Below are 26736 nucleotides of genomic sequence, written 5' to 3'. Positions count from 1 at the left end.
TCTTCCAGCCATCAGAATATAAAATGCTCAGTCCCACTCCCGTGCATCTCCTATGGCAGCTGGCTCACTGAGCTGCAAAGAGGGCAACATTCAATGGGCCAGTGAGAAAGTAAGCATCAATCTGACTCTTTAATTATGAACACTCCAGAAGGCAGGAATCTGGTTCGCACTCAGTGACTGCTTGTGTTTTTCCATTTGAGTCCACCTATCATTACCTACCTTCTTAAAGCTCAGTATTCTTGATCTGCAAGGGACAGAGACACCCCTCAGGCAATCCTATCAAGTCAGTCACCTGGTCTCAGAGACATCTTCATCTCATCAGCTATCCAAAGAGCTTCTTCCTCAGCCCACAGGCTTCATCATCCTGTAGATTCCTTACAAACAAAAGGAGAGGTGTTGCCTCCAGCACACTGACATGGCCTCTGAGCTATCTGTCTTCACTTGGAATCACTGCCTGATGGCCAGGACTTAGTTTTGAAGTATTTTTTCACTTTAACCTAATGCCTGAAGCTACTGGATATATTCAAGTCCTTGGTCATGTTTTCAAAAGCACTTGTGCAACCTCAGATCCCCAGAGTCACTTTCAAACTGACTCATTGAAAACACTCTCTACAGCCTCCAGTTATCTCGAGGACAAGAGGTGAGTAATATAGAAAAACAGAGGAGGTAAGAAGGTATATATAAATATATATGTGCACACAATGATAATATTTAACATCGGAATAAAAATGCATGGAAGGATATTTTACAAATTACTAAGCCATTTAGTTTTGGAGTACAAATGAGATACTCCTTGATATAAACCAAGGATACATTTCCTTTTCAGTAGCGGATTCTCTAATGCTCCGGTGGTTTTTCTTATCAGTGCTTTGAACTAAACGGTAGTTTCTCTGTTTGGAGGTAGTGAGGTTCAAACCATGAAGAACTTCACTAGTTGAAAACTTTTATTTTAAACTGAACTGTATGTCAAACTAGAATATAGATCTTGACTGTCGCTTGACAGTTTCTCCTAAATTCCCCTTTGATGCCCAGTTTGACACCCAGCACTTGTTAGCAGGTTATTTCCTCCCCATCCTCATCAAGCAAACTGCCACAGGGCTGTCTTGTCTCCTTGCAGGTGGCAGGAAGAAGTCATCACCAAAAGGAAATCCTGTCATAGCCTGATGAGCATTATTTTGAGCAGCTTTGTCTGCTAATGGAGTCCCTGCTCCTACATTGTTCCTCCTTGTACCTCCCAGGTTACTGCAAATAAATTAGAGCAGGGAGCTTAGCTAGTTAACCCCCCACCTCTTCTTTTTCAGCCAGAGTTTTTTTAAGTCAGATTAGCTCTCCCTTTGCACTTCACCACATGCCCAAATGCTTGTGCCAGAGTAGCAGAAGGAGGAGTAAGGGAGTGGGAAGAAGTGGCTGGAAGTAGGAGGAGGTGAGGGAGCAGAAGGGACTTCTTCAGCTCTGAGGCCTGCAGCCTAAAAAAAATAACTTCTTCACAGGGATCAAGTGCTCCTGGGGTGCCCTTGTGAGGATGGATGTACTCACTCCCTGAAATGCTTCACTTGATGAATCTTCATGTACTGGCAAATACCTAATTTGCTGTAATGGAGATCTGCCTCTGAATGCATCATTTTCCAGCAGGGACATTACCTGTAAAAGAGGGATTCAGGCAACCACTGCCAACATTTCCCTCAGTGTGTTGGCCTTTGGGCTTTTGTACGTCTCCAACCTTTTCTTAGGGCACTAAACAGATTCTCACCTAAAGCAACACTGTAAGCATTCTGTAGCCTCAGATTTCGCACAGCCCACAGCACAATCACAGAACCTGCAAGCGGCTCGGTTATATTTAGAATCCCACATTGTCATTACTTTCATCCTTCAAAATGGAGGTGGGGGGGAAATAAAGAACAGAAGCAGATGAGGAATGCACAGCTGGAGAAGGTCAGCAGGCATCACAGCACTGGCTGGGCCTGGTTCACCTCCTGTTTAACTGAAAGGTAGTGGGTGAGCCTGGGAAGAGGAAAATGGACATTTATTCCTCCTGCCGTAGTCAACACCTGGCTGCCCCTGCAAAGACAGTGCTCTGGTTATCCTCCAAGCATCGTTTTCTGTGCCAAGACACTGCTGCCACTGAGGAATGAGCAGGCGGTAGGAAAGGACACAAGTCAAAGAGCTGCCAGTGAGGAGGGGAGCACATGGCTGCTATCTGGACTGAAATATCCCACAGGCAAAGCACAGAGAGACAGCACTTTTTTTTTTTTTTTTTGTCCATAAGGAAAAAGAGACTGAAAACAAAAGGTGATCAAATGATAAAAGAAAGCGGTGGCACAGTTCATCTAGCCATACAGAGGTCAATGCATGGTCATATGTAAGCAGAGATGCTTGTAATTAATGATTTTAATAATTTTTTTGCTAATTACATTGGATGAGAAGTGGGATTTTCTTTTTCCAAGACAGGATCCCAAAAGAAAGAGGACAATACTGAAGATGGAGATAAAGTTTGAAATCTACCTCCAAAAGATACTTCTACAATCACTCACACTTACCAGGACTGTTTCCTGTTCATTCTCATTTATGTCACCATTAAAACATGAGCAGAGTTGCTTCCAAGGGAAGCAAACTGACCTATTTGTGTTCCCTTTCACTGCTCCTGAGGCAGCTTTATTTAACTTCTCAGAGGCACCTCATTTCTTGAGAGTGTGGAGAGCACTTGCTCATACAGCTGTAATAATGGGTAAAATCACCCAAATTATACATTTATTTTTTCATTTCCATGCTACTTTTTAAGTTAATTTGTGAGACTGGGGATTACTTTAGTGAAAGCTTTGGCCTGTTAGGGCTTTGTTTGCCAATGGTAAGAGGGAAAAGGGAATAGAGAGAAAGATTCTGGCTATTTTATTTTATTTTATTTTTAAAGGAGCTATTAGGTTTACTTTAGAAGGGCAGGCAAACACAACAGTTTGCTGAAGTCTCCTGATTAAAGGGTGAGAAGAGCTTTTCTGGGCCCCTATAACTCTGTCACCCTCTAAATAACTCATGTTATCCTTAATTTAAAAAAAAAAATCAGCAATATTAGGGGCTGTCATGTTCAACTAGAAGCTGTGGTGTTAATCTCAGAGTTCTAACCACATCAGCCCCCATTTCCTCTCTCTTGCAAACCAGCCCTGTTTTTCCCTACTCCTTTGCTCTCAGCATCCTCAGCACCAGTCAGACCAGTGATTCCACTTAAGTGATGCACATATTTTGCAGATGTTTCCATGTCCCATCTCCTCCTACAACTGCATCCTGAGAAGCAGATTTTCCAGTTAACAGACTGATCAGCCAACTGCAACAGAAAGACTCGATGGAAAATACAGTGGTCTCTCAGAAATCCAGGACCTTTGTTGATGGCTGTGAGGTGCCAGAAACCCTGCTCTTACTGCATAGGATCCTTGTAGTATTTCAGTTAACTTCTGAAATACCTTTTGGACATGGAGAGGCTCTCAGGAAGCCATGGTCACGGGCTGTGCAGTTTCCACAAACTACTTCTACTTCCTAACTTTTCAAGTTGTCCTAGATCATCTCCTTTGTTATTGAGCATCTGTTTAATCAATCCAAGCAAGTGCTTGCATGCAGGTCTTTGGGGGAAGCACTGTAACACACTTGTTGCTGCAGTTGCTATGTGTGAAATCACTCTTGTTGAAATTCTGCTGCCATCAGAGGATTTATCCAGAAATTGTTTTAGCCTACAAATCTATCGCAATTCCCGCACAAATGAAAGGGTAGAAACTGCCCTGTGTTGGGTCAGGCACAAAAACCATTTTGGATCACCTCCAGGTGGCCTGGCAACAGGCTGTTTTCTTCTGGATGCTTCATTTCATGCTTCAGAATTTCAGGCCTTGTTTTTGAGACTGGATAAGTTAAGGATAAATTAATCTCTGAGATTTAACAGTGCTTTGAGGTCTCCCTGTAACTGTAGTCACTTTGGGCCAACCTAAATACAGGCTGCCAGCATGTCCTGGCTTCTCTCACTTCTGGTTTCATGATGCCATCTCTGCACCAGGGAACTGAGCACCAAAACCAGGGGTAACCTCCTTCCTCTCACCTCCATCAGGTCCCAGCAGGGTCACAGGGCTGAACTGGTTCATGCATGACCACCAGCACAGCCCAAAGAGGCAGCAAGAACATGCAGCCCAGAGAGGGTTCACATCTTCCAGGAGCACCTTGAGTTTATGTTGTTTTAAAGCAGTCAGGCAATTGCAGCCTTAGCCTGCACGTCGAAAATTTTAAATTACTCAGGTGTGGTTTAGTGAAGTGCTTAATGTTTCAATAGAACACTGTTCACTGCTGCACTGATTATCACAGATTATGGCAGGGAAAGAGGTGAACATGTTTTCATGATCTACATAAGCTGAAAAAGTATGTCAGAAAACCCCATTTGCAGAGAAATACTTGCACATACTTTTCCCCCAGAGACTACCATTACCAAATCTCAGTTCTAACTTTTTTTTTAATGTTTCTGTGAGAAGAACTCTTTTTGTAACCTATCCCACAGCAAGTTTGTTATAAAGATGCATCATCAGAAGAATCAGGCCATCACTGCCTATGTGAGTGTACAGAACATACAGGTCATGGCAAAAAAAGTTCTTTATATTTTTTTACATATATTTACATAGAATTATTTATTTAGAATATTTTTTCTGCTGATATACTTGAATGTTGCCTTACAGGTTTGCTGCTTCAGTGAACATTCCTTTCAGCAGCTTATTGTGAGGGCATGTGCAGAAAATCGAGCATTGAAATAGGCATGAACATAAGCAAAGTGAATACATTTAAAAATTAGAGAAATGCTACTTATCCCAAAGTGAATCTTTGCAGTAGTGTCAGGACATGATGAATATAGGAAATCAAAACAGAGGATGATGTTCCCAGGCCACAACAAGCCATCTAACCTAATAGAATGTTACATGGCTATTTTCTTTAACAAACAGTAGGAAGAGGTTTCCCATCCTAGGGGAGTTTCAGTATTTCAAAACCCAAAGAGCAAAGTCTTGTACTCTCATTCACCAGTGAGCCAACACGAACATTTTTTAAGTGTTTCATTTTAACTATGGCCTCCTTTCATTCAAATATCTTCGTGTATTTAACATTAAGATCAGAAAAAATGTTTCATGGGGAAGTTTTCATACTCAAATTGTTTACCTATGAAGGTTAACTTCTACCTGATGCTTTTGAAGATGAGATATCCATCCAGCTTGTTTTTATTCAGTCAAGAGAGTCCAGAAGAACTTTTTGTTTTTTGCCAGACTGTATTCTCTGATAGCAGAACTACAGATCCTTAAGCTGTTGACTGACCCAGTTCTGTGTTGCTCCCATGGCCATCTTCCATCATCACGAGAGAAGAACCACAAGCGTGTCAGGGTGCAGCATGTTCTCTGCAACACTCCACATGTGCAACTTCACAGCAGTTACTGCAAGTTGCCTTACACAAGAGACTCTCCAAGGTTGATGTAACACCCATCATGGATGATGCAGCTTTCCACAGTACCAGGAGACAGAAAAGTCTCTGACAAAGCCATTGCAAAGCCATCTCTGATCCATATCCGTGGTCACAGATGTCCAGTTTGGACAGTTTGGAACTTCTGAGAAACTTCTAAGTAAGAGAAACCCTACAGACCTAGACAGGTCACAGGAAAACTCCCCTGAGACTTCTCTAGGTGCTGTGTGGAAACAAGGATTGCAGAATCAGAGAAACAGGAATAAGCTCCTGAAGGCCATATGAACCAACCTCCCACTCGAAGACAGACTGTCACCAACTATAAATCAAATCAGCCACGGTGTTATCTGGAAATAAAATAAAAGTCTTGAAAACCTTCAGAGTCCAAGATTTCACAACTCTTTCAAAAAAATGTGTTCCAGTGCTGTACTGTCCTCCTGCTGAAGAAATTCTGCTAATGTCCCATTTGAATCTCCCAAGATGCATACTGCAGCTCTTGCCCTCAAATTTGCTCAAAGTTTCCACGTTTCACAGTAAGTTACCACTTTGTGTTGCTGCTTGAGGTTATTCTGCTCCTGGTACCAAGCTTCATACACCTATCTGAATGTCTTAAAGTCCAATCCACAGGTACCTCAAGATCCCTCTGGACTGAAGCTCTGTTGTTCAGGGTGGTAATCATTTCCCTTAGTTTAGCATCACACACAAGTTTTTAGAATTTGCATTCTCACTGATCACGATGAAAACATTACACACCATCAGTCATGGGGTACATAATTACCGAGTTTTGGGCTGTTGATAACTGTTCTTCAAACCTCGTGGTCCAGGCAGTTTTCATCTGATCTAACAGTCTGTTCATCCAAGCTGTATTTTCTCATCTTTCAGATAAGAGAAAATATATTACATCCATTCTCTCATCTTTTTAGCCAGTCATTTCACCATAAAAAGCAACCAGGCTGGTCAAGAACAATTTACCATTGGTAAATAAATCCATCCTCACCCTCACTTGTTGCTACCATCTTGTCATTTGTGTGTTTGTAAGTGGATTCCCAGAGGATTGTGCTCCATGAAGAGCAGACTTGACTTTCAGGGGCAGTGGCAAGGCCAACATCACACAACACCTAAATTTATTCACATATGCCCAGATACTGGGGTATGACTGCTGCAAGCACAGCAGTGGAGGTGTAGTGGGGTTAGCTCAGACCCTACAGTTTACCCACAGCAGCACAGACTTGGTCAGCTTTACTGAGCAAGCTTATGTTGGGGCTTGGAGCCATGGTGAAATCAGGCTGCCACAAAAAACCTGTGTGCAGTGCCAAAGATGGGCAGTCACTGCAGTAAATGTACCCCAGGTCTTTCTGACAGATGGATCTCAGGCTGTTCAGGCTCAGCTTTAGGTATCTCTGGGGTGAGTGCACTGTCAAGTCCCAGTTTTAAAACAACATTCAAAAACGAGGCATTCCCTGAATAGGATCTGGAGTGAGGTAAAAGTCTGGTTTAGCTTGAACAACACTTTATAGCCTTCTATAAAAACATACCTTTTTCTATTACTACTGGCAGCAGATCTGACAGTGTTATCTCTCTACTTACATTTTATGCTTCCTAATTCTAACATACGATGGCACTTCACTTCCCAATATCCATTGACATTCTTTTGATGTATCTTTTGGGCCAGTGCCTAAGCACATTTGCAAATAGTTTAGTGCTCAATTTAAGGCTGAATATATTCCCAGAATTCCTTGGGAAATCAATTATTTATTACTTACAAGTGTTAAGATCAAAAAGAAAAGAAATAGATGTATATTCCACGCTGACAGGAGGTCTGTGGGGATTACAGAAAACAGAAACTTTAATGCTAAATTTGTGTAAAAAGGATAAAATGGGGATTCCCTAGTCAGTTAAAAAAAAAAAAAAAAAAAGAAAGAAAAAGAAAGAAACGGCCTGGATTACACAGTTATTTTTCTTGCACACTTGAAAGGTACCATTAGTTCTCTCTGCCACACAGGCAAATTGTGGTTTGTTTTCACCAAGGAATACCAGTCAGCTTGAACTCAGTTCCAACTACCCTACTAGAGGATGCACCTTTTAGCAGTGTGCCTAGGGGAGCATAAACAGCTAATTAATTAAGATACTGATTCACTCCTATTGACAGGCCTAGGATTTGTGTGAATTCTTCAGCAGGGTGATAGTGCCTGCATGGATTGTTTGTAAAACCTGGGGCTTGTAAGGGCATCAACTCTCCAGCAAAGGGTAACCCACAGGAGTAGAATTTAGATAGATCATTCATACTTTATTAAACAGCACTGTAGAAGGCAGAGAACATTTTCACAAGCACGTTTCACTGAGGCAAAATTTGCTTTAATCCCATCAGTGGGGTATGGGCAGAGAAGAGGTTCACAAGGTCAAACACAAGACCTCTCCCTCCATGGGCTGCAGGTCAGAGCTCAAGTACTCAAAGAGAAACTTCATCTGTAGTCACTGCTGGCTATGAAAGTGGCTTTATAAATCACGTGTTTTGCTCGGTAAGCCTTTACTTACTTATTGCTAACTTGAAACTGTGCCCACAGTTTCCACAGACAAGCAAGAAAATACCCTTGACCAGGTCACCAATACAAACCCTGTCCAAGCAAGGGGTGTCTGGCAACTTTGCAGATCCAGTACAGAATTATTCAGGCAGGACAGACATAGCTGCAGGAAAAGGACAACAGGGTACAAACAAACAAGAAGTAATTCCAGCTTTGGTATACAAGCTGATGAAAGGCAAATAAATCTAGGCATAAATACAGGTGAATGGCTACACAGAGCAAGTTTATTTCTGATGTAAGTCTGCAAGCTGAAATATAAAGCAGAATATCCAGCAACTGGCTATGAAACTCTGTTCCAGGCCAGGTTGGATGGTGCTTTAAGCAGCCTGGTCTGGTGGAAAGTTGCCTGCCCATGGTAAGGGGACTGGAACTAGGTGAGCTTTAAGGTCCAGTCCAAGTGAGCTTTAAGGTCCATAGTTTTCCAATCCAAACTATGTTGGGATTTTATGACCACATATGCCAGAACTAATAATGACCTGGACTTGCTTTTTCATGGCTAGTAGTCCAGCTACCAATGGATTAAATTGTTTTCTCTTTGTGGGGTTGTTTTTATTTTTTCAGCAAAATTAAGGAAATCTGTGCAGCAAATCTATCAGCTTTTCCAAGGTCAGTAAAATTATAACACCTTTGCAATTTAGGTTACTTATTTCTCAAATAAACAGATAAATTAGACTACCATAAAATCCAAGATGCATCTAAAGAAAATGGCAGCTCTCCAGGTAAAAAGAATAAGCCATCTGGTCTAAAAAATAAAAGAAAAAAAGCTAATAAAACCCAGTGACAGATCGCTTCACTCACTGAGAGAAACTTGGAACAGTGAGGCTGAAATGAGCTCTGTGAAACTGGAGGAGTCACACAACAGAGAGGTTGATGGAATTCTCTACATGTAGACTCAACACATACTTTAAGTCTTAATTTTTACTACCACTACTACTACTGTTATTATTATTAATCCTTTTTTAGGTCTGCTTACAACTTTGAGATGGTCTTTAGTTGGTAAACCTTTCAGGGTTTGAGCATTACTACACAAAGGAGGAGATAAGACTCAACTAGAAACGTTTCTATTTTATTTCTGGGAGTGATTTTCCTGTGTAATGACTTTTGGGAGAGTCAATCTGTCACCTTTGGAATGAAGGTATTTAAGAGTCTGGACATTAATTAGGGTAACAACACTGACTTAATTGAAAGAGTTTAGTTCAACTATATGAACAGAAGCGAACTGTTTTCAAGCTAGAAGATCTGTTTGGAGCTGGTTTGTGCTGGAATGTCACCCACACAAATCTTGTGAGGGAACATTACGTGACAATACGCTGAAAATGATGAAGCTTATGTTGGAGCAAAATCTCTGTGGCGGAAAAAAAAACTGCTCAAAGGAGGAAACATTTACATTCCAGTTTCTTAATTAGCTATTAATTAAATATAAAAATCGGATGTATTTTTTTTGCAAACATCTTCACACAATCTAACTTTCTTGTCAACATATTGGTTTTCTTCATGCTTTTCCCCTTTTGTTTAAGCTCTTACCTCAGGTCTCGTTCCAGGATAGGGGTTAGTTCTTTAGACTAGCATCTAAAGTCTAATAATCTAATTCTTGAGACTACTGTAGACCAACTGGCAATTTAAATTTAGGACTTTGCATCTTAAAAATAAATTAAATGTTTATATATACAGTAGACTCAGTTCTCTACAGCCCTGGGGCACCTGGGCTAGTCCTTCCTTCCCCAGAACCCATCCCAGTTTTCTTCTGTTGGCTGAAATGAACAATAGTGAATGTATGAATAAGCAAATATTTTTTTAAAAATACAATAAAAATAATTTTCCTCAGGGCTGTGACTCTACTTTAAATACCTTCCTTTCTTGCACTGTCTTTTGTTCTCGCAATGAAAAATACAGCATCCCAGTGTGGGAGATGTTCAAAATCAAGATTAGGAAAGAGGAATTTTCTCCAGAATACACATTTCATAAAGAGTTGCTCAGCCCTAGAGCCTGATCTTTCTGCTATTAGGAAGTCCTTGTTCTTGCTGCTGAATTGCTCCATGAGCAGTGCTGTGGCTCCAGGGGCTCCCTCAGGCTCCCCTCATGCCAAACAAAGGAAGACTAATTTTCTGCCTGTAGAAACAGGTGTGCTGGGGCATGGAGACCCTGGGAACTAGGAGCAACTTAGAGCTGTACTGCTTTAAGGAGGATTCTGCTGTTTAAGAAAGAAGAGTAAGGGGTGGGTGGGATCCTGTACTCCTGGATCACCCACTATCACTCACACACGCTACAGAAAAATATGAAAGAATGAATCATAAATAAATAAATAAATAGAAATTAATAAACAAGCCCACCAGAAGCCAAAAAAATAGAGGGTGCAATTAAAATCTCAGCTCTGCTGAAACCAATGGTAAAGGATTTCTCTCCTTACCTATGTTTACTTTTTTTCTCCAGAGGCGCAAGGTCAATGAAGAAGTTTATCATGCAGAGAGAAAAACAAACAAATAAAAGAAAAAGATGAACTATGAAAATTACATAGACAGCTTTGATAAAATGTATTACAAAATGTAGTAAGAAGCAAGAAATGTTGACTGCTGATGTGCAATCTGCCTATCAAGGTGACCAGTGTATTTGATTCACACATTTCTAATTATTATGTACTAACTATTTCAAGCAATTAAATATCCTTAGTATCCTTTTTTTTGCTGCTGCTCAGATGAATTCAATGTTTTTACTCTCTCTCTCTTGAATCTTTGTTGCTTGATCTCCATTGAACTGAAAATTGCATTTTGCATCAGACTGTAATGCCAAAGCTCTGCTCAGCCGAGCAGTAGAAGAGCTCCCACAGAACCCTACTGGGATACTCACAGTGGTAAGTGATGAGGTAGGAGTGGGCTTCAGTCGACTGCCATTTATCTGTGCTGTATGTTTTATGGCTCTAAATTCAAGTGGCAATCACTTTTTAAAAATTAGTGCAACGTCTTTAATTAGAGGAGAAGAGCAACGAAGAACCTATAATTATAAAAAAAAATCATGTGGTTGATGCAGTGAGTAGTGCCTTTGTCGTCACAGTGAGTCCACTCTGCTCTTGGGTTAGGTCACTCCTCAGTCAGCTTCAAGGGCAATCACTACTAATTAACAAAGCTTTTGAACTCATCCAGGGAAGGTGGCCAGACTGCTGAGGTACTGTAAGAATACTCAGGCACACAGCTCTTAAGGTTGTCCCTTCCACACAGCCACCCAAGTCTTTCTCACTAGAGAACCACCTTCCATGCTCCCGATAATATGGCATGGATATCCATACTCAGAAAAAGACAAAGACTACTCAGGCTATGCAAAGCAACCATCTCCCTTCTGTACTTTAATGAGCAGAGTTAGGATTGGACATTAAAACTGGAGGTTTGAGTTGGGTTAAATCTAGCTGGTGGCATCCGTCTAGCACCTGAGTTAGTCAAGTGGCAACAGCAGTGAGTTTTGTATTGGAGCTGTGTATTTTGGGCTGAAAGAGGGTTGAAAGAGTAAACAAAGCTGATGCCTTGCATCTGAGGTTAGATTTTCTATTGTGGTGCATGCTAGTAGAAACTCTTTTATATAGACAAACACGATTTCTTTGAAGAAACAGAGAACTCCACCACCAGTTTCCCCTCCTAGCTGTAAGGACGTGCAGTATCACCGATAACCTCGCTAGACCCAAAGGGATGATAGCATTACTGCTCTTTGATATGCAGATACTGGGAGCTGCTATTCTTATCCTGCTGGTTTTGCATTTAGCCTATGGGAAACACAAACAGGTTCTCCCGTGTTCTCCCTGTGCCCATCCCTCCTGCCTGCCCAGGTTGCACAGCCGCAGTGGACAGGCCGTGGGCCGGGAGGAGCAGGTCCTGCTGCTGGCCACTGGCACACCGACATGACCAAGCCACTGACCATCATCCTGCCCCGGAGCATCACACCACACAAGCCCAGTTCATTCCAGAGACTTACTAAAATTACTTTAGACCCCTTTTAATTTAAGCTGTAATTGATAGCTGGCTTAGGCGAAGAGCAGTTTCGCAGGCGTCAAGAGTTTAACTGCGGCCACGCGAACGAGCTTCCCTTGAGTCACGGCTGCCCCGGTGTCACAGTGGAGCATTCCCTGAGTCACACCAGCCCAGCCACCTGCCCCTTTCCAGCAGCAGCAGAAAAAAAGCTCACACACCTGCAGAAAGACAGGTCCTTAAAAATAAATAGACGAACAGCTGCCTTCGGTTGGGGGTCAGCCTCTTATCTCAGATAACTCGGGACAGGATGAGAGTACCTGACTGTAAGCTGTGCCAGGGGAGATTTAGGTTGGACACTAGGAAGAATTTCTTTTCAGGAAGAGTGATTAAACATTGACATGGGCAGCCCAGGGAGGTGGTGAAGTCACTGTCCCTGGAGGGGTTTAAGGAAACACTGGACATGGCACTCCGTGCCATGGTCTGGTTGATATGGTGGTGCTCGGTTGGAAGTCGTACTCGATGAGCTCAGAGGTCTTTCCCGAACTAGTTGACTCGGTGCTTCTCCCTGCGGTGTCCAAGGGATGCCAAACCGCGGAAGACGGGCGGGCAGATGGCTGGCGGCGAATTGAGCCCGAGGCGGGACTCGAACCCGTGACACCGCAGCCCGGGGGCTCCACCCCGCGCTGCCGGGGGCCGAGCCGCGCAGGCGCAGCGGGCGCGGCCGAGCGGGGGCGCTGCGGGGCGGCGGCGGTGCGGTCGCGAGCCGCCATGGCTGACGCGTTCGGCGGGGCGGAGTTGGGCACGCAGGTGAGGCGCGGCCCCCGCCCCGCTCCCCTCAGCCCGCTCCCCTCAGCCCGCTCCCCTCGGCCCCGCTCCCCTCGGTCCCGGCACGGCCACACGGGCGGGGAGCGCCGGGCGAGGCCGCAGCGGGGGGAGGAGGAGCGCCGAGCCTCCCCCCTCACGGCCACGAGGCTGGCGCGGGGAGCCCCGCGGGGCCTCCTGAGGGGGTGGCGTGGGAGGGAGGGAGGGAGTTCCGCCCCCCGAAACGCCGCCGGGCTTTCCCGGTGGATTTCCCGTGGATCCAGCAGGGATCAGGGGCCCCGTGGGTCTCTGTGCTGCCTTTGTGTCGGGGCGGGTGGGCTCCTGCCATGGGCGCTGCTTGCAGTCCCGGGGGAGGTTGGTTCAGGTGGCTCGGTAATTCCTTTTGCAATGTTCCCTTCGCGCTCCCCTCCCGAGCACTGGAGGGAATGCCTGAGGAGGAGGATGTGTGAGGAAGGTTTGATTTAAAGGTTCGGACTTGATGATCTTAAAGGTCACTTCCTGCTTTATTCTTTATAAATAAATAATACTCAAGGTGGAATTGCTTTCCTCAGGAGAAAAGGGGTTGGAGTTTCGGGTTTTTGTTGTGTTGTTTTATTAGGGTTTGTTGGGGGGTTTTTTTTGTGTTCTGCCTGGTTTATTTGTTAGAAACTTCCACTCGCAATCAGCAACTTAATTGGTTGGAAGTTTGTGTGTAACTGTGCCAGGACATACTGAATAGTTCATATAAAACAGAAAACTGAGATAATATTTGTATTTATTTATGTATTGTTAAAGCACTGTGTGTTTTTAGTGGGACTTGAGCTTTTAAGCCCTTTTGACACTTAAAAAAAAAAAAATTAGTACCAGATGTCCACTGTCAGAAAATAGACAGGAATTAAGGACATGAGCTGTGCTCTGTGTCCAAGAGGTAAATGCATTTATTTGTTCACATGAGTGGTGCCAACAGGGAATGCACATGGCATCGACTGCCTGCAATGGATGGATATCCAGCCTGGAACAAGGGAGGAATTGACAACCAGTGGGTTAAGAAAGGTCAATGTATGGATACAGTGTGCAGAAAAAAATTTTAAAAGCGGTTGAAACAGAAAACGCTTAATTTAAAACAATACTTCCTCAAATAGTCTCACGTGTAAAGTCAGATTTTACTGAGTTACAGTGAGACCGCAATGTTGTACTTCTGTTATTGAATATAATTAATACAACAAATTAGAACTTCTCGCAAAACACCTTTGGTATATCACAATAAAAGTAATGATAAATAGCTTGCATATGTCTTCATGCCCAAAGTTTACAAAAGCTCACTCAGAGCGGTTATAGTGGTTGAGAATTAAATTTTGTCTAGTACTCGAGATAGGTTTGTGTGTGTAAATAGCCTGTAGGTTTGCTCACAGCCTTTAACAGAGCTGGAGTATTTAATTTGAATTTCTTTAACATTTTAATGAAGTAATCTCTCATTCTTGACAAGACCTACGTGTGTGCTTCCATTTATGCACAGCTCTGTTGAAACCAACAGAGTATAAGCACATCATGCATTAGTCAGTAGGACTGTCCGTATGCATATTTGTTTATTAAAAGGATGATAAATTATAAAAGGCATAGTTGAAATATTTGAGTCCCTTCAGCTTTGTCATTAATGACATTTAACCCAGCTGCTGCTGAACTCTTGCTGTACAGCTTGTTCTCTACATGCAGCTGCACAAATGTGCAGTTGCTTGCTGGCATAAGTACATTTTCAAAGAACATGTAAGAGTGAGAATATTGCTAGTAGGTTGATAAAAGGTGGTGTTCTGTGTAAAAGAAGATGGAGACGCTTATGAAGGAAGAGATGAGGATGTACAGTTTGATTATAGAATCTGAAGTCTCTAATATGGGATTTGAAATTGACTTGGGTTTTTTCTAAGCACTTCTGACTCCCAAGATTCTCCCCAGTGGTGCCGTACTGCTGTGTTCTGTGCATTTTCTGCGACAAAGCTTGGGACACCTGACTTGTACCCTCCAGATTTCCCTTTACATGCTGTAGATTTCTCCCCTTCTCATTTTACAGAAGAACATGTGAGGAGGCAAAATGGAAATGCCCCCCCGGAACAGAGCCGAGGTGGCTCTTGCTCCATTTGGAACAGCCCATGTTGTCCCTGTCTGTAATGTGGGCAGAGGTGAGGGATGCCTGTGTAGTGTCTCATCTCAGCTTTGCTTCCGTCACTTCTGCTGCAGTGTGGACAAATCTTTGTGAGAGTTGAAGGAAAATTGTAGGCTGTTTCTGCCAGGAACCCCGTTGCTCCCAGCATGGCACTAATGAGGCAAGTGCCTTTGGAGATTCTGCTTCAAAACTCGGAAGTAAATACAAGCTTGATAAAAACACAGGTGCGCTATCATCAGCAAATTACCATAAATTACCTACATGAGCAGTGCTCAGAGAAAGCACCTGTAGTTATTTAAAATTAATATATAAACTTGTCATTTAAATAACTGTAGATTCATATTTAAACGATAGCGATCAATCTGCCGTGTGTTTCCAAAGCTCTCTCAGTAAACTGAAAAGAGGTGATGGTCTAAGAGGAGACAGGGGCTCACTGTTTGCTGAAGAAATAAACCGCAGAGGATGTGTTTGTTAATGTACAAATTAATTCAGGAGCAGGAAGCTGCAGGAATGTGTTTAAGCAAGCAATAGTTGTGACTGCTGGCCCCAGCAGTGCCCATCATTGAGCCCCTGTTATCCCTGAGTGCTGCAGCAGTGCTTCCTCTGCTAAGAAGTGAAGAGCATCAGAAAGCAGCAGCCTGTGGTGGTTTTCCTCTTTCTCTCAACTTCCACTGCCAGACAAGGGGGTGAGAGATTCCTGGTCCTTCTCCTTGCTGGGGGCTAGGGCCAGGCCTTGGCAGCTGCTTGCACAGAAGAGCTGCACATACAGGGTCTGCCAAGGCCCTCTTGGTAGTTGAGAGCTGTTGGTTTATGCACCTCAAGATAGATTCCTGTATTCTTGTGTGCACGCGTCCATCTGGATTTTTGCTTTGTCCAGATCATGGAACCCTGCTGGTTCCCAAGGGTTCACCATGTGCTTTCTGTGCTGCACAAATGTGTGAAGTGTAATGGGAGGATCTGCTGGTCCAGAGCAAGGTCAACTGGAGTGTTTTTCTGGCCCTTCAGTGGACAAGTCAGAAAACTCCTGCATACGTGTGAAGAGGCCAGGCAAGCACATTGACATTTTGTTAATGGAAGGGACTCTTAAAATGTCAATGAAAATGTCACACTTAGATTCCCATTGTGACCACTTGAAGTAAATTCAGGGCCATTTAAAGGAGTTTTATTTTACTGTTAAAGGCAAACACACAACTGTTTGAAGAATTTTTAAGGCAAATCAGGGCAAACGTTGCTCATGGATGTGGCAAGGAGGAAAGCAGGAGAAGGCAGCAGTTTAAAGGTGTGTGCTCACTGCTCTGTTGGTGTTGAGGATGGGATAAAACTGAACAGGATTTGTTTTGTTCAGATCTTTAAATGACAGCTGGCTGTCTTGGAGAATGAAGTATGTGGCACCAGGGTATGTGCCCTGTTGACACTGAGCATCCCAATTGTGTCCTTTCCCACATGTGCTAAAAATGTAGGGAACAACAGCTCAAGTACTGGGGGAAATTTTCATTCTTGCTTTGTACAGTATGCCAGAACTACTAATAGCACAGGTTATGTGAATACCTGTCTACTTGCTATGCAAATACCTCTCAATTTAAGAAACTGTTCATGATCTTTGAACTAATTCGTTTTACAATGGACTTATTTTACAAGGGGCTTTGGAGAACTTGCTTAACAAATTCGAGCTTGCTTTAGAAAGGTTCTTGCAGAGCCACTGGTGACTAATTACTTTTGAGCATTCTTAATCCATACTCTGTTTGAACAAGTAGCTATGATATAATAGGATTGTAGCCCAGAGGAGTCCTGTGTAACTTTTCAGGTGAAATGCACATGGTTCTACTTAAAAATGCTCAGAGGGGCTGACTCGGGGGATTGATGATGGGTAAGGTTTCACCTCTCTGCCAATATTTTTTTTGGAAGTGATGGTTGTTACAAATTATGTTCTTTCCCTTTGTTCTTTGGCATGGCAGCACTGCTGTGTACTGGAGGCAATCCTTCTCACTAATATACCTGAGCAGCCTTTGCTTTTTCAGCTTTATTTCTCCTCACATCTCCAGTCCTCATTGCTTCTAAATCTGTGTGCTCATTGTTTGTAAGGATGGAACTTTCTGTTGCTGTAGTCCAGACTATACATTTCCACATGTATTTAATAATACATTTTTTAAATCAGGCTGATCTTTTTAAAGTACTGTCATGGAAAACTGTCAGTTCTTAGAATCCTTTAAATATGTTTCCTGGGGTCCATTATTTTAAGTTAACAGCATGGCTCTTTGTCTTTTCTTTAAAAGCTGCTTGCACGACTTGAGGACAGAAGTTCTCTGAAGAATCTTGAACCTCATCTGTTTGCTGAGGAAGGATCTCCTGTTCATGGTAAAAATGTGTCTTTATCCCATTTATGGAAAAATGTCCATGTAAAAGTATTCTCAGAGCAGTCTGACAGAGATAAGCATACAACTAAATTCTTTTGCCCTAGATCAGAATTTTAATTGTTGATGTAGTTTTATGCAAACTAGATAAAATGGAATAATTCAAAGTCACCATCCCAAACATTTAAAGCCTTAAAATCTACTCTATGCATATCAAAACACAGGTGTAGGTGAGTAAATACCAAGCATATTGGTCAGTGTCTAGTAGTTTAATGGCAATTTGTTCTAGAGTCAGTCATTAAACCACTTTGTTTTTTTTCATCAGCGGCCCAGACAGCCACCACAAAGTCATAACTGCAGAAATTTGCAAAGGACATGAGGTTCAGTAAATAGCAGAGTTCATTGATATCAAGTGGTCTGGGTAAGTTAGGATAAGGGGCATGAGCACACAGTATTTTTCAAAAAAGCCAAGTCATCAAGCCATTCAGTCTTGGCCTGAAAAATCCTAATTATATGTAGAACTTTATAAACAATTCCATTATGGACATGGGTACTAATTAGTTGAATGAGTTCAAAATGTTACGATTAACATGGCTTATAGAGACCTTGAGTGAATGAACAAGAATTTAAAATCAGACTAGTCAGGCAACCTGCCAATGACATCAGTACAAGAAATTTTAAGATCAAGGTTGGATATTTTAATGAAAGAAATTACCAACCTAAGCAGAAATTAACACAGTATTCAGGAAGTCAGACTGATTCTGTGATTGTGTAAAATTTCATTAATTTCACAATGGAAGAGACAACTCTGATTACACAAGACTAAAATATATATATGAAAAAAGGCATATGAGTGGCAAACTGTAAGGATCATATGGTGAGCTACTACTGTGGAATTTATGTGTGAGTGAGTGGATTTCATAGGGCAAGTATGTGTCTTCAGTGGTTATCACCATCCTTGTCTGCAATTTGAATTCCCACAAATATGGAAGGTTCAGAAGAAATAGCAGAAAAAGCAATAAAAAGAATCAGGATAATTGGATGAGAGATGATGCTTAGTCTACAAACACAGCCACTGTGAGACTCTTCATGAATTGTTTTGCAGCACTAGAGAACACCTGTGGGGTTTAGCAGTACATGATTCCTGCCCTGAAAGTTTCCAATGTGACATAACAAAGATAAAGGACAGAGAAATACTGCTAAGCTAGTGCAAGTAGAGCACAGAGGAATACCTAAATACTCTCATTTCTGAACTGCTGTGTTACTCACAAGAAGAATTAAGGACCAGGACTGAAATTGTATGCTTCATGGCTCTCAAATTCTTAATTTTTTTAGAAGATGAGATATTACTGTATTTTTTTCAAACCATAAATATAAAATACTGATCTTTTACTCTAGAAGTTTGGTATTTTTTAGTCAACTTTACCCACAAGAAACAAAGTTTGGGATTAAACTGCCTGTGTACTGGTCAAACAGACTTCAAGAAGTCTTCTTGGGAATCACTAACTGCCCTTGCTGCAGTTCATAGCATTGCATAATTTCATGTCAAATTATCTTAAAGTTTTATAGGTCATTCATGTCTGTCCAAAGACTGTTCCAGAATCTCAGTTTTAAGATGGCTGGAAACCTCAAATTCATCACTGGTTTCTCTGTGCCAACACAGTCATTGAGCTTTTGAAGCACTTGTGTTTTTCTTCTGCTTTCAACAAATGGTATCAATTATTACCCGTATTGGTCATGCTTTTTGGCTGACATTAATGAAACTGCCTAACATATTAGCACAGCTCTTTAGCTGTGTATATATATAAATGGACTTCACCTTTTATTACGTTTTTGCTTTGTCTTTTAATACCACAGCATTCATGTGAGCCCATGTGTTATTTTGATGTGTGTTCTCATTATTCAGTCTTAAATCCCTGTTGAAGGCCTACCTCTCCATTTGTCATGAACTTGACTTTTAGTGTGTCACTGTGGAATTCTGTAATATGTTGCCCATGAAGTCCCTACTGAACAGCTTTTCATCTAAAATGCTGTGATTAAAGCAATGCAAGGACCTAAATTATTCTTTTTTCTGATGGTATTTAAACCAAACAAATATATGAAGTTTCAATAAACTATCCAAAGGTTACATTTTAGTTAAGTGTTCATAACTTGCATGTCAGGGTACTGTAAAATAGGGACAGGTAATATAAGTATTAATGTGATATTTTAACCACTGCCTCTAATTATGATGGACTAGCATATTTAAGAACACATAAGTACTTTAATTACATACCATTTAAGCTCCTCTGGAATGGAGCAAAAGCGACACAAGCATTAAATAATCTTCCACTATTGCCAGTCATATTTCCCCTGTGCCACTGGCATGAAGGTGTGGGTGTCAACGTAAGGCTCTGATGTTCAGCAATAGCATGACACCCAACATTAACTTGGAATAAGTATTAGGCCTTTCTGCTTCACTTACAAATGGTTATAAATACTAGTGACAGCTTCTGCACAGGATTGTAAATGACCAGCCCAGGAACTTCAAGGTAGCCTAGGACTGAAACACACGAAGCTATTGCTCTGTATTCCAACAGCCTGTTTGTATCTGCAGTGTCAGAAAACAGTTTTACCAGCATTTGCTGGTGGATTGATTACAGAGAAAATAAGGCTTTTCTCATTCAAAAAATAACACCAGATTGATAACCAGGACTGAGCACAGTGTTGCAGTTGAAAATATATTAGTGTTACATAAATATTTACGTTTCTACAGCATCATTCAGTTTAACCTGCATGCCCATTCATAGCAGTGCACTATTGTTCTCTTTAGTCTGCCCATAGTGGGCCAGTTCAGACTGCCCTGAGCCAGGCAATGTGTTGGGGGAGTCTTTAAAACCTACTTCTTGAATTCACCAGTGCCGAATTTCATGTGAAATTGCTCTGCTCATCCATCTCCATCTGTTAAATCTTCACAAACTTAAGTCTTTATTAACCCAATTAGTTTGTCTTCTGCATGTTTTGCCAAGCTAATGGAACATTCATCTACTGATACGTTTAACGTCTGCCAACACCAATTCTAATAGAAAAAAATCCCATTAACTTTCTTCCATGTTAAAGTGTCTGTTCCTGGTCTCCCTTTTATCCTGTTCTCATCCTGTGACAGCATCTTTTTACTAATCCTCCTTTCAAAGTTGTTTTGACATTAATGGATGATGCTAGTCCTGATCACTCTGTTTCTTCTGTGACCTATTGTCAGAGGCTTCTTGAAAATGTTGCTGGCCTCACTTCCTCCTTTGCTGTGTCATGGTTTCTCCTCTCTGATCCAGAGAAATGAATTTCACCTCTTATCTTACTGTAACAGCCTGGTTGCTAATTCAATGAAACCCTACATTTATAGATGTTGCTATAAATGGCTCCTGTTTTGCACCCGTTCTTCTTGTGGGCAGCCTCTTGGATAATCAGGAAGGCACAGAAATCCCCAGCTCTCTTGAGGTTTTCTTGCAGTCCAAGCTGTTACTGTTTTCAGAGTAACACAAGTGTCTTGGTCAAACTAAAAGGCAGCTGTGTATCTCTTTCAGCAATATTGAACAAACTTTGGGGGTGCTTGGCTGTCTTGCTGTTGACATTTATAAACCACCACCACAAAAACCTCTGTGAATGGTTTTTGTCATTCAACTTAGAATTTTTACTTAAATAAGTGTTATTAATTCTGCCAATAAAAAACCTCATCCAGTGTTATTCTGTAGCACGCAGACATCCTGCTAGAACATCTTCAAATGGAAAAAGTGAAGCATTTCTTTCCCAGAAAAATTTTTGAATCAAACAGGTCATGTTTTGCTGTAAAGGCAGGTGAAGCAGTGTGTATTGCCTGTTGGCCCCACTCAGTTACTGGTCTGGATTCAGAAATGCTAGTCAGGGTGGCAGAAGTTTTGTGCCACAGCCAGAGGCAAAAGATACACTTTGTTCCTTAACAGTAAGAGCTGCCTTACGCAATTGTTCTAAAATATTTCAAGAGACAAAATATGAGGGAATGACCTACCCAGCACATTTAGGAGGAGTTCTTCCAAGCTGGTATCTCACACTGCCAGGGTGTGGTTATGTCTCTGGCACAGGCTGTGTGACAGCAGAGCCACTGGCTGTGTGTCAGAGTTGGGCACTGTGACCTCTGGACAGGAAGAGAAAATAAAAATTTATGTCCCAGGAAGTGTAGTCATCTTTCATCTCAGAAGTGAGGGAGCCATTCAGAACAGCTTAGTAAGGGCTTGGGAGGCAATCAAGCTTTTTAATAAATTTCAAAGTATCAGAAATTCATAGAAATGGTATTTCTGAGTGCCACTGAAATGGACAGACTTGTCACATCAGGTGTAAATTGCTTTTAACACTCGCAAAAGGAGAAGAGCCTGGTTTCTTCCCTCCCACCCTCCTCTACTCATCCCAAGCTGCATCTTGACATTATGGGAGCTTGTGAATGAGGACATCCTCTGGAAGCTGAGCAGTAACTTGAAAAACCCTGTTACCTCAGGCAGGCACAAACATGTTTAAGGAAAGTTGCAGTTAATTCTCTACTCTCACATCCCCCTATGGACAGCTGTTATGCCATTTGCACTTGCCAAGGCCATAGAAATCTCTCACCTTCCTGCAATTACAGTTGTGTCGTTCTCCTTACTGCATGTATTTACCTTTCTGCCTAAAATCCAAAATGTCACAAATAAATAATCCAGTTCCCAAAATTAGAAATTTATAAAGAGCAGCCAATAAATTAACTTTTTTTAGAGTCTTGCTCTGATAGAAGACATCAGAAGACTTTGAATAAGGCTTTAGAATATCTTGCCTTCACATCCAACAAAAGAACTGGTTTCCTAATGAAGCATAATGCTGTTTTTAATTAACATTTTAAATTTTTATGATATGTATTTTATGACCCACATGGATGAGGTAATTAGGTGGAATCCTTTTATGAACAGAGAGCCTTTGCTTCAGACAGAGCTGTTGCCTGGAGTTGAAGGAATCCCTGAGTCTCCCTTGTCGAAAGGTTTCACATTATTACCACCACAGTAGAATATAAGTGCTAAATAAACTTACTGGTGTTGTCTTCACCAGTCACAGGTTCCTGTGGGAATCTTGTGACATGCATCATGTCACATCTATGTGATATAACTTCTAATATGTCAATTTTTTTTTTGTTTTTCCTCTGCTTTGTTATTTCTTAATTGTGTGTGCACAGTGTAGATGGTTTCTTTGCCACTTGTGTGGAGCAGCTTCCTCTTCTGCCTTCATCTGCCTGTAATGATACAGATGAAATCCAGTTGCCAACCTTTTACTGACAGAAGTCTCCTAGATACTGCTGGCAGAGGTTTTCAACCTTTGTTCCCAGTTAATTTACTTCACTTCAGAGGCCTTTCTTGAAAACTGAAATGCCTTTTGGTAGATGCTAACCTGGATTTAAACAGTTTTATGAATGTCGAATTTTCTAAAATGCATTTTCCAATTTGTGGAATAGTGAGTGTTGGTTCAGAAAACACTGAAAACCAATTCTGGGCTGTAAATGCTCTTACCTGACAATGTGCTGCTTTGTTTTTGAACAGGAGATGTGATTGAATTCCATGGCCCAGAAGGGACAGGAAAAACAGAAATGCTTTATCACCTAATAGCTCGCTGCATCATTCCCAAAGCAGAAGGAGGACTGGAAGTAGAAGTCATGTTTGTTGACACAGATTACCATTTTGATATGCTCCGTCTGGTCACCATTCTTGAGAACAGACTGGCACAAGGGACAGAAGAAGTGATAAAACAATGTCTGAGAAGGCTTTTCCTTGTGAGCTGCAAAAGTAGTACTAAGTTACTCCTCGCTCTCTACTTACTAGAATACCTACTCTGCACTCACCCTTTGCTCTGTGTTTTGCTTTTAGACAGTTTATCAGCTTTTTATTGGATAGACAGAAGCAATGGAGGGGGGAGTCTTACCTTGCAGGAGATGAACCTGAAGAAATGTGCTAACTTCCTTGAAAAGCTTGTGACACAGCGCCACTTGGTCCTCTTTGCAACAACACAGACACTAATGCAGAAATCTGCAAACTCTGCAGAAAGCTTTTTCCCTTTAAAACTTCCACATGAAGCTGATGCAGACTACAAACCGTATCTCTGTAAATCATGGCAGCAAATGGTAACTCACAGGATATTTTTCTCTAAGCAGTGTAATTCTGGCAACAGCAAAGGTTTTACAGTAGTTTCTTGCCACCTCAAAAGAAATCAGATAGTGAAACGTTCATTTAGTGTTGCAGAATGTGGAGTTCAGTTTTAACATCAGTTTATTTTGTAAATGTTTATCAAATCCTGGTTCTTGAGGCCTGATTAGGTCTAAGTAGCTTTTAGTAACTTTTCAACTAGCTGGTTTTTGCTGGGTGATGAAGAATTTTTGTCACCATTTTCTTAAAATTTAGTGAACGGCAGGGAATTGTAAAATTTTTTAATTCAGAAGTTCAGTCCAAACTACAGAGGAATGTTAACACTATGTGTTTATGCTTCATCAAGAAAATGGTAACCAAAGACACATTAAACTCTTGGTATCCTTCAGCAATCTAACCTCTGTGGCCAAATGACTGTTGGAATTTCTTGCTGCTTTACACTCCTTCTCTTCCAAGCTCCAGAAGTAGGAGCCTGGTTGTCTCTGGCAGAGGTTGCAAAGAGGCCAAAGTTCACTCTTTATAAACACTGGTCTTGGTTTATTCCCTGTAGCCTTGGGCATAAGAAATGCATTCATGATTTTGCCCGAAGAAGAGGATTCATTTTCACAGCCTATTAAATAGTGGCAATCTTGACTTCTCCAGTCCTGTGCTTCTCCAAGCTGTCAGCCTCTCCATTTATGTTTGCAAATGCTCAGAGGAGCAGGGATTGCAGATGTTCTGTCCCTTACAAACATCTGGCTTTGGAGAATCTTCAGTTATTAAAGAAATAGGGGCCTGATTTCCATAATTGAAGAAGTTACCTGTAAGTTTGTGCTGCATACAGCAAACAGTTTAGATTTTGAAAATAAATAAGTGCAAGTTATGGGTTGTTTTGAGAGTGGCGAGTTGTTTTTTGGTTGTTTGGGATTTTTTTAAATGATGCACAGACTTTTTTTCTCTGCCCTCCCTCATTGTTCCTTCCCACTTCTTTCTGTTCCCCACTCTCTCTAAGAAATCCAGGAATGCCATGCCTCTGGTCTTTACCAATATGTATTTGCCACATGTAGAACATTTGTGTGCAGGATTTGGCATGCAACATGTTGCAATTCTGGCAAAGAAGATTCTGAACTTATGAGAAATGCCCTACAGTTCTGGCAAAGAACACCATATTATTTATGAACCTAGAGTGCCCTTTGAAAGCTTCAAAGTGCTTTACAAGAAAGAAAATTGCACACAGTACATTATTTAATACAAAAACTTACATTAGCTTACAAATTCAAATTACTCAAACAAGGGGGAAATATTTCTCACAGCGATGTTTGTTCAGTCATGTTGCACAGCACGTTTTATAGTTTAGATTGAAGAGATTATTAACAAAAATGCATATTAAGAAGAAGTATCTAGCTCAGTATCTTTTTGAGGAAGATGCCTAAAAAACTCTGTTGTGAGACACTTACCTTTGAATTTCCTGACTTCTGAAGCAGCTTTTTTGAGCTGAATGTATGTCTGGAATCTCAGCTGTGTATAGTTCAGTTACACAGTCTTGGGTTCCAACGTGTCTGTTCACAATGAGTTCAGTCTAATTATTCTTAACATGGGAAAGCTTCCTTTTTTTTCTTCTCATTTTAAACCTTCCATCTGATCACTTCTTCATGCCAGTGAGTTCTTTTACTGTGGCACATCAGCAAACTTTGCCTTTTCAATATCTCCCCAGAGCTGATGATCTTAGAGAATGTCATTTCATTTGTGCTTTTTCATCCATCAGCACCAACATGTATTTTATTTCAAAACTTGCAGAAGTACACAAATCCATGAAAAAATATGTAACAACCATTCAGCCTAGAGTGGACCCAAGTTAAATGGTTTGCCATCAGTAGACACTCCCACCATGAATTATGATAAAAGGTATTCTTGATTTTTTTGTAAAAAAAAAAGGGAAAGTTCAAGTAGAACTAGAAAACCTTATAATATGAAAATTCTAGGACTATGTAATTTCTACTAGGAAAAAAAAAACCAAACAGCCCCCTTTCCATTGGAGAATACAGCTCCACTGATGATTAACTTCTTCACAGAATTGTACTTGCTAAAGAATATGGTTGAGAAAAAAAACAATGGATATGTTCTGGCATTCCCGTCTGGAAAAAAGCTTTCATATTATTCACAATGTAGTTTGTATTTTGCATTGTACTGTAAAAGAAATGCCTAAATTGAAAGGAAGCCAAAGTTCTAGTTGATCAAAAAGAGCACCTCAGGAAATTTTGAAATTTCCCAGTTTTATTTTTACTTTGAATGCGGACAGATTTTTTTAGTTCTCTGGTAATTGTGATATTTATGCTCTGCACACTTGTCTTAGCTGTATAGCAAGCCTGGATTTCCGAGGTGCTGAGCATCTGCATATCCCTGTAATACTGCAGGAGGGATAGGCAGTACATAATCTGGGAGTGCACTGACCTCATCCTCTGCCAAAATTATGCCATTTGGAAAAATGGACCTTTAGGATACAAGTCTAAGAAAGATGCATTGATAGAGAACCTGGGAAGCAGCAATCTAGTTTGTACCTTAAAGCTCTATGGGTATGAAAAATGGGGTTTGCCATATTTTAAGTGGAGAATTTTCTCGATATCTTGTACCAGTTGTAGTTAGTGGAGACTGCAGTTGATCCTTGTGAGCCAGGAACAGTGTATGAAATGTAGCATTATCCCTGGAATATCCTGTTTAATGAAGATTCTCCTCCTTTCACCTAGACTGGAGGTACCACCCACTGTCTCACCTGGGGTGCCCTGAGCTGCTGCAGCTCAGTCTCCCAGGGAGGAAGCACATGGTAGGTTAGTAGGTCTGTGCTAAATCAGCCCTGCAGAAGAGCATGGAATGCATATATTCCTGAACTCTGATTTAGCCAGGTATTTCTTAGAAATGAAAATCCTTTCATGTCAGTGCCATTGTTCTTCAGCTCAGGGTGGTATTATGAAGGCTTTTGTAGGCACAGGAACTTCTTACATTCCTTAGAATTTTTGTTTGTTACTTCATATGCAACATGGAATTAAAGCAGCAAGGCTGAAATAAAGAGGAACTAGTTCACCCTTTCCCCCATCCTTTTCATAATGAGAGAGCTTCTTAGCAAAACCAAATTAAGGTATTTTGCAGGTTTTATATTTATTTTCAACTAAACTAGTATTTCTATGGACACCTGGAAAGAAAATGTTGAGTTTTATATTCAGTTAAAAGGTCTTTGTATTCCTCGACTTTTTATAGAGCAAATAAAATACAAATAAGAGTTT

At 41.3% G+C, this 26736-nt stretch overlaps 1 protein-coding gene across 3 annotated transcripts; it reads left to right on the top strand.

The window, feature by feature from the left end:
- The first annotated feature begins 12717 nt into the window (after positions 1-12717).
- On the top strand, positions 12718-26735 carry XRCC2 (X-ray repair cross complementing 2). 3 transcript variants are annotated; one of them, XM_085050247.1, is made up of 3 exons: positions 12718-12809; positions 17235-17316; positions 22880-26735. In XM_085050247.1, the coding sequence occupies exons 1-3, from the start codon at positions 12771-12773 to the stop codon at positions 23593-23595; spliced, it is 837 nt and encodes a 278-aa protein (XP_084906373.1). In that variant the 5' UTR covers positions 12718-12770; the 3' UTR covers positions 23596-26735. The 3 variants fall into 3 exon arrangements, with proteins under 3 accessions (XP_084906373.1, XP_084906374.1, XP_084906372.1); XM_085050248.1 differs by lacking the exon at positions 12718-12809 and adding an exon at positions 13333-14977; XM_085050246.1 differs by lacking the exon at positions 12718-12809 and adding an exon at positions 15027-15185.
- The last annotated feature ends 1 nt before the right edge of the window (position 26736 follows it).

This window comes from Lichenostomus cassidix, chromosome 2 (genome assembly GCF_008360975.1).
Source record: "Lichenostomus cassidix isolate B80296 chromosome 2, HeHo_3.0, whole genome shotgun sequence".
NCBI lineage: Eukaryota > Metazoa > Chordata > Aves > Passeriformes > Meliphagidae > Lichenostomus > Lichenostomus cassidix.
The sequence above is the reverse complement of the archived record's forward strand: the minus strand, read 5'-3'. Positions and strand labels throughout refer to the sequence as shown.